Source organism: Oncorhynchus mykiss, chromosome 15, assembly GCF_057628025.1.
Source record: "Oncorhynchus mykiss isolate SJ-2025 chromosome 15, ASM5762802v1, whole genome shotgun sequence".
Classification (NCBI taxonomy): domain Eukaryota; kingdom Metazoa; phylum Chordata; class Actinopteri; order Salmoniformes; family Salmonidae; genus Oncorhynchus; species Oncorhynchus mykiss.
Genome location: NC_143036.1, coordinates 48880971 through 48887239, shown reverse-complemented (window position 1 = coordinate 48887239; position 6269 = coordinate 48880971). Strand labels below are relative to the sequence as shown.

At 41.7% G+C, this 6269-nt stretch overlaps 1 protein-coding gene across 1 annotated transcript; it reads left to right on the top strand.

Annotated features, from left to right (window-relative positions):
* The first annotated feature begins 886 nt into the window (after positions 1-886).
* On the top strand, positions 887-5263 carry pparaa (peroxisome proliferator-activated receptor alpha a). Its single transcript, XM_036945541.2, is given in 3 exon segments — positions 887-1819; positions 2044-2285; positions 5142-5263. Coding segments are annotated over 3 exon segments (690 nt in total). The 5' UTR covers positions 887-1493.
* The last annotated feature ends 1006 nt before the right edge of the window (positions 5264-6269 follow it).

Genomic DNA, 6269 nt, shown 5'->3' with positions numbered 1-6269 from the left:
CTGACACGCCCTCTACCCATCATCCTGTGTCTCCCTAACCTGCCGCCACTCCCCCAGTGCTTTCTCCCTCTCTGTGTGTGTGATTGTGTGGGCGGAGACAGGTGTGCTGGAGGCAGAGCTGATCCCCACCAGCTGCAACCTGTTCCATAATCAAGACCTCTACAAATACTCAGCCCTGCCACTTCCATGCTGCCAGATCGGAACCTCTACTCTGTGGTTTTTAGCCGGTTGTGCCTGCTAAGATCCTGGTTTCCCTTGCCTGACGCTGTTTTCCTCTCCGCTACAGTTCTGCCCGCTCTGACTTTGGCCCGTCTCCAGTCCCACATCTCATCAGTCCTGCTACTCTGTCCTGGACCCCCCCACTCCACTGCGTCCTGGGATTCCTCTCTGGACCTGTTAACCCAGTCCCAACTCCCCTCGCTCCAGCCTTAGCCTCCACACCTGCAACCCGCCGAGCTTCCCCTGGCCTGCACCCCATCTTCCCCCTGTGTTTCAATAAATACCTTGGTTACCTCATGCCAGTCTCCTTATCTGAGTCTGCTCTTGGGTTCCCCTGTTCCACTCCGCGTGGCAATTTATTTCCTTTTTAATGTGTTTGAGCCAATCAGTTGTGTTGTGACAATGTAGGGATGGTATACAGAAGATTGCCCTATTTGGTAAAAGACCAAGTCCATATTATGGCAAGAACAGCTCAAATAAGCAAAGAGAAAAGACAGTCCATCAATACATTAAGATATGAAGGTCAGTCAATCTGAAGCATTTCAAGAACTTTGAAAGTTTCTTCAAGTGCAGCAAAAACCATCAAGCATTATGATGAAACTGGCTCTCATGAGGACCGCCACAGGAAAGGAAGACCCAGAGTTACCTCTGCTGGTGCTTGGTTTACAAAGTTATTTATTTGTATGATGTGCCTTTCAAATTGTATATTTTTTCTTTATTATAAAACAGCATGGCCACAAAGAAAGCAATGTATATAACATAACAAAACAGATACCAATTAACTAAGACTAAAATATTAAATGTATATAATAATAATTAGCAAAAATGTTTTTCTCTCTTGCTCCAGAGGATGAGCTTTAATTTTGTTGCCTGTGTGCTTTTTGTGTGGCATTCTTTTTGATTGGTAAGTGAACTGCTACTGTGTTTTACACAATATTTCCTGTCAGTGAATTATTTTCCACAATGGAATTTACAGTAATCTACTGTATTCAGTTTACACAATATGTTACTGTTGATTATACAGTAATTTACTGGGACAATAAAAACATTTTTACAGTGTACTCCTAGTCAGTGACTGCTCACTGGCGCCCCTTTCTGGCAGCCTATATCATGCACGACATTTAGGACACGTTTACCAGACCCAGCCATGTGGGGCTAAAACACACTTTCAATTAAGATTTTGTATTGAGAATGTTTTTTTAATCATGGACTAGTTTTAATCTGGACCCAGGAAACTGGTCTAGAATGTGTAATATACTATACATTACGTAACTATGCTTATAAAACTGTATTATTTTCAAACTGGGTTGGTCTTTCTCCCTTCTTTCCGGCAGCCTTTTGTCATCCACGACATGGAGACAGTCCTGCTGGCTGAGCAGATGGTGATGGCCAAGCTGGTAGGTGGAGGAGGAGGAGGAGGTGGTGTCGGCCCAGATGGAGCAGGGTCTGGGCCCGAGGAACTCCAGGAGAGGGAGGCAGAGGCCAGGCTGTTCCACTGCTCCCAATGTTTCTCTGTGGAGACTGTGACAGAGCTCACAGAATTCGCCAAGTCCGTACCAGGCTTCCAGTGCCTGGACCTGAATGACCAAATGGGTGACCAGTTTAAGGATTTTGTAGAACTTTATGTATGTGCAATGTGTGGTTCATGTTGTGTATATTGTATCATATTCCTTGTGAAATGTCTGTTGTTGTTTTATGGATGAGTCTTCTGCAAAAAAAAAATCCACTTGAGAATAGTTTTCTACCTCTTATTCTAATATAATCTACATTTTCTTCCTGAATTAATTTAACTTAACTGGCTTGACTGACCCCCATACTCTGCAGGTGACTGTTGAAGTACGGGCTGTATGAGGCCCTCTTCACCTTCCTGGCCTCCTGTATGAACAAAGATGGCCTCCTGGTGGTGAGCGGAGGAGGGTTCATTACCCGGGAGTTCCTCAAGAGTCTACAGTGGCCCTTCAGTGACATGATGGAGCCCAAGTTCCAGTTCGCCATGAGGTTTAACTCCTTAGAGTTGGATGACAGTGACCTGGTGCTGTTCTAGGCCACTATCCTCTGCTGTGGAGGTAAAATACAAAACACAGACCCTTTTGACTATGGTGCAGCTATGACGGATGCATAGCCAGCCCAGTGCAGGACACTGTAAAAAATTGTCTTTGGATCAAACAAAAAAAATGCTTCAACTGGTTACAATTAAATGAGTTTGGTTATTGAAAATATATACCACAGTGGATTAGATGGTACAATGATTCTCTGCACTATACATTGCTTGTTTAGAATTTCAGCAACCAGGAAATGGCGGAGCCATTTCTGCATATTTCACCTTTAAACCTAATAAATAACAAATACAAACTAATATTTATTGTAAATAAAACCCTTTAAAAAAAAATCTTGTTCCAATTCTATTTTTCCCTTTTTCCCCCCCAATATTGTAGCCAAATGGTACCTTTTAAACAATGGAAGTCTTAAACAGGCTTCTACATACCACATACAATTATGCAAGTATTATAAATTCAATGCAGGCAGTGTACAAACCAGTAAATCTGATATTGTGAAAACAACAGCACAGATAAACCTTGAATGACATCCATTCTTAAGGGTGGCTATAAATATTTGTTTTTAAAGTCACGCCTCAAATAAGCCACGCCTTCCTCTTTTCATAGGTTGACACCACTACTCCTCCCCATTGCTATGCAATGTGGATCTGCTTGTGTTGAAAGCGATTTACGAACTTTCATTAAATTCAAAACACCACATTGATCTATCAAATTCACTGTTTGACTTCCAAAATACTGAATAGGTTTATCAAACCAAAGATTATACCAATCACTCTAGATGAACACCAGCATTCCAATTTTAGGGTGTATCACATGTACTTATACAAGTACAGATGCTAGAGATCACACTTAAGGGAGAAATACAGTACACCATATTCCCTAGAATGACATTCGCAATTACAATTTAAGGGCTTTATTGGCATGGGAAACATCACCCAATAGAAATGGGAGTTTATCAATATATGATTTGTTTTCAAATTCTTTATGGGTCTGTGTAATCTGTGGGAAATATGTGTCTCTAATATGGTCATACATTTAGCAGGAGGTTAGGAAGTGGAGTGCAGTTTCAACCTCCTTTTGTGGGCAGTGTGCACATAACCTGTCTTCTCTTGAGAGCCAGATCTGCCTTCGGCGGCCTTTCTCAATAGCAAGGCTATGCTCACTGAGTCTGTACATAGTCAAAAATGTACTTACTTTTGGTTCAGTCACAGTGGTCTGGTATTCTGCCACTGTGTACTCTCTGCTCAGGGTCACATAGCATTCTAGTTTGCTTTGTTTTTTGGTAAACTCTTTCCAATGTGTCAAATAATTATCTTGTTGTTTTCTCATGATTTGGTTGGGTCTAATTGTGTTGCTGTCCTGGGGTATTTGTGTTTGTGAACAGAGCCCCAGGACCAGCTTGCTTAGGGGGCTCTTCTCCAGGTTTATTTCTCTGTAGGTGATGGCTTTGTTATGGAAGGTTTGGGAATGTATTCCTTTTAAGTGGTTGTATAATTTAACATCTCTTTTCTGGATTTTGATAATTAGCGGGTATCAGCCTAATTCTGCACTTATTTGGTGTTTTACATTGTACACGGAGGATATTTTTGCAGATTTCTGTATGCAAAGTCTTAGTTTGGTGTTTGTTCCATTTTGTGAATTCTTGTTTGGTAAGCCGACCCCAGACCTCACAAACATAAAGGGCAATGGGTTCTATAACTGATTCGAGTATTTTTTGCTCATAATTGGTATGTCAAATTTTATGTTCCTTTTGATGGCATAGAAGGCCCTTCTTGCCTTGTCTCTCAGATCGTTCACAACTTTGTGGAAGTTACATGTGGCGCTGATGTTTAGGCCATGCTATGCATTGTTTTTTGTGTGCTCTAGGGCAATGGAGTCTAGATGGAATTTGTATTTGTGGTCCTGGGAACTGGACCTTTTTTGGAACATCATTATTTTTGTCTTACTGATATTTACTGTCAGGGCCCAGATCTGACAGAATCAAGAGGGTGAGGCTTAAGGTGCCAACCCCCGGCCCTGTGGAAAGAAATGTGTGTTTTTTTTGCCAATTTTAACCGCACACTTGTTTGTGTATATGGATTTTATAATGCTGTATTTTTTTTCCCCCAACACCACTTTCCATCAATTTGTATAGCAGGCCCTCATTCCAAATTGAGTCGAAAGCTTTTTTGAAATCAACAAAGCATGAGAAGACATTGATTTTGGTTTGTTTGTTTGTCAATTAGGGTGTGCAGGGTTAATATATGGTCTGTCGTTTGGTAATTTGGTAAAAAGACAACAATTTTTTTTTATTTTATATTTAACCAGGCAGGTTAAGAACAAAGACTTATTTCTAATGACGGCCTACCCCAGCCAAACGCCGCCCTATGGGGAATCTTAGATCGCTGCGCCCCTCGGGATTACATTTAGAAAGTAACCTACCCAACCCTGAGTTTAATGATAATGCAGAGGATTTTCCCAAGGTTGCTGTTGGCGCATATCCCACGGTAGTGGGATAAACCATGCCTCTAACTGCCAATAAACCATGCCTCTAACTCTTCCAATGGTGTTTTTTTAACCTTTATTTAACTAGGCAAGTCAGTTAAGAACAAATTCTTATTTTCAATGACAGCCTAGGAACAGTGGGTTAACTGCCGTGTTCAGGGGCAGAACGACATATTTGTACCTTGTCAGCTCGGAGATTTGCTCTTGCAACCTTTCAGTTGCTAGTCCAACGCTCTAACCACTAAGCTACCTGCCGCCCCAAGTGTGCAAATGCAGCCCGCAATTCAGGGCATTCCTGAATGTGGACATTCCTATGACACTTTTGAATGTGGGTCAAAAGGGAAACAAAAGTATTATCTGAGTTTTTTTCGCCCCCACCAGTGTCCTTCGCTGCTGCCTGCCGAACACTTTCCCTCACTGTTGTTAACGGAACTGCAGGAAAACAGTTTCCAACAGGCGGGGCGAAGGAGACTGCCTACCGGGCGCCCCCCGACTCCTGCTAGCACATCAAACAAGAGGCTAGATCGACAACGTGCATTAGCTAGCTAACTAGCTAGCTTGCTAGTTAGCTAGCTAGCAAAAAGTGTCACTCCCGCCTGCTGTGTATAGGAGAAAAATGTGTCCGACAGGGGGGAGTCCACTGTCTACCAGTCGTTCCCGCTAGCACAGCAGACAGGAGGCTAGGGTGTGCTTGCTAGTTAGCGACACCATGTGCTAGCTTGCTCGTTAACTAGCTAGCACACGGTTTCACCTCCACGTACCAGGAGAAACCGTGTGCTAGCTTGCTCGTTAACTAGCTAGCACACGGTTTCACCTCCACGTACCAGGAGAAACCGTGCCCGACAGCCGAGGGGGAAGAACACTGTCTACCAATGTCCCAGCCTTCTACTAGCACAGCCAGGGTTGGGTAGGTTAATTTCTAAATGTAATCTGTTACAGTTACTAGTTACCGGTCCAAAATTGTAATTAATAATGTAACTCAGTAATGTAATCTGATTACATTCTGTTACTTTTTTTAAAGATTACTTTCCTCTTAAGAGGCATTAGAAGAAGACAAAAATGTATGTTACCAATTGAACGACATCTATTGCAGGATAAATCAATGTTAAAGTTTACATAGCTGGCTATATATGGATGTTAAATTTTACTTTATGGGTTGTTATCTAGGCTTCTTCTAACTCATAATTTAATCATATGTAGTAGAAAGCGATATCTTTATATTAAAAACCAAAGTCTATCAAAATTCCAGTCATTCCAATAATTGTTATACACCTTTATCGTCAAGAATAGGACTTGGAAATATGGAAGTATAGATTAGCCAAATTGTTTTACCTGAGCATGACCACAAAACTAAGGAGTTATTAGCCAGCCCTACTCTGTTGTTTATGATTTTGTTGTCATGGAGGACTGATTGGGCTCATTGATTCGAGTTGAAAACTAAATGCTGCGCTCATGGAATGTCATGCTTTGAGCACTACTAAAAAGTGCTATTTACATGTGAAAAATTAA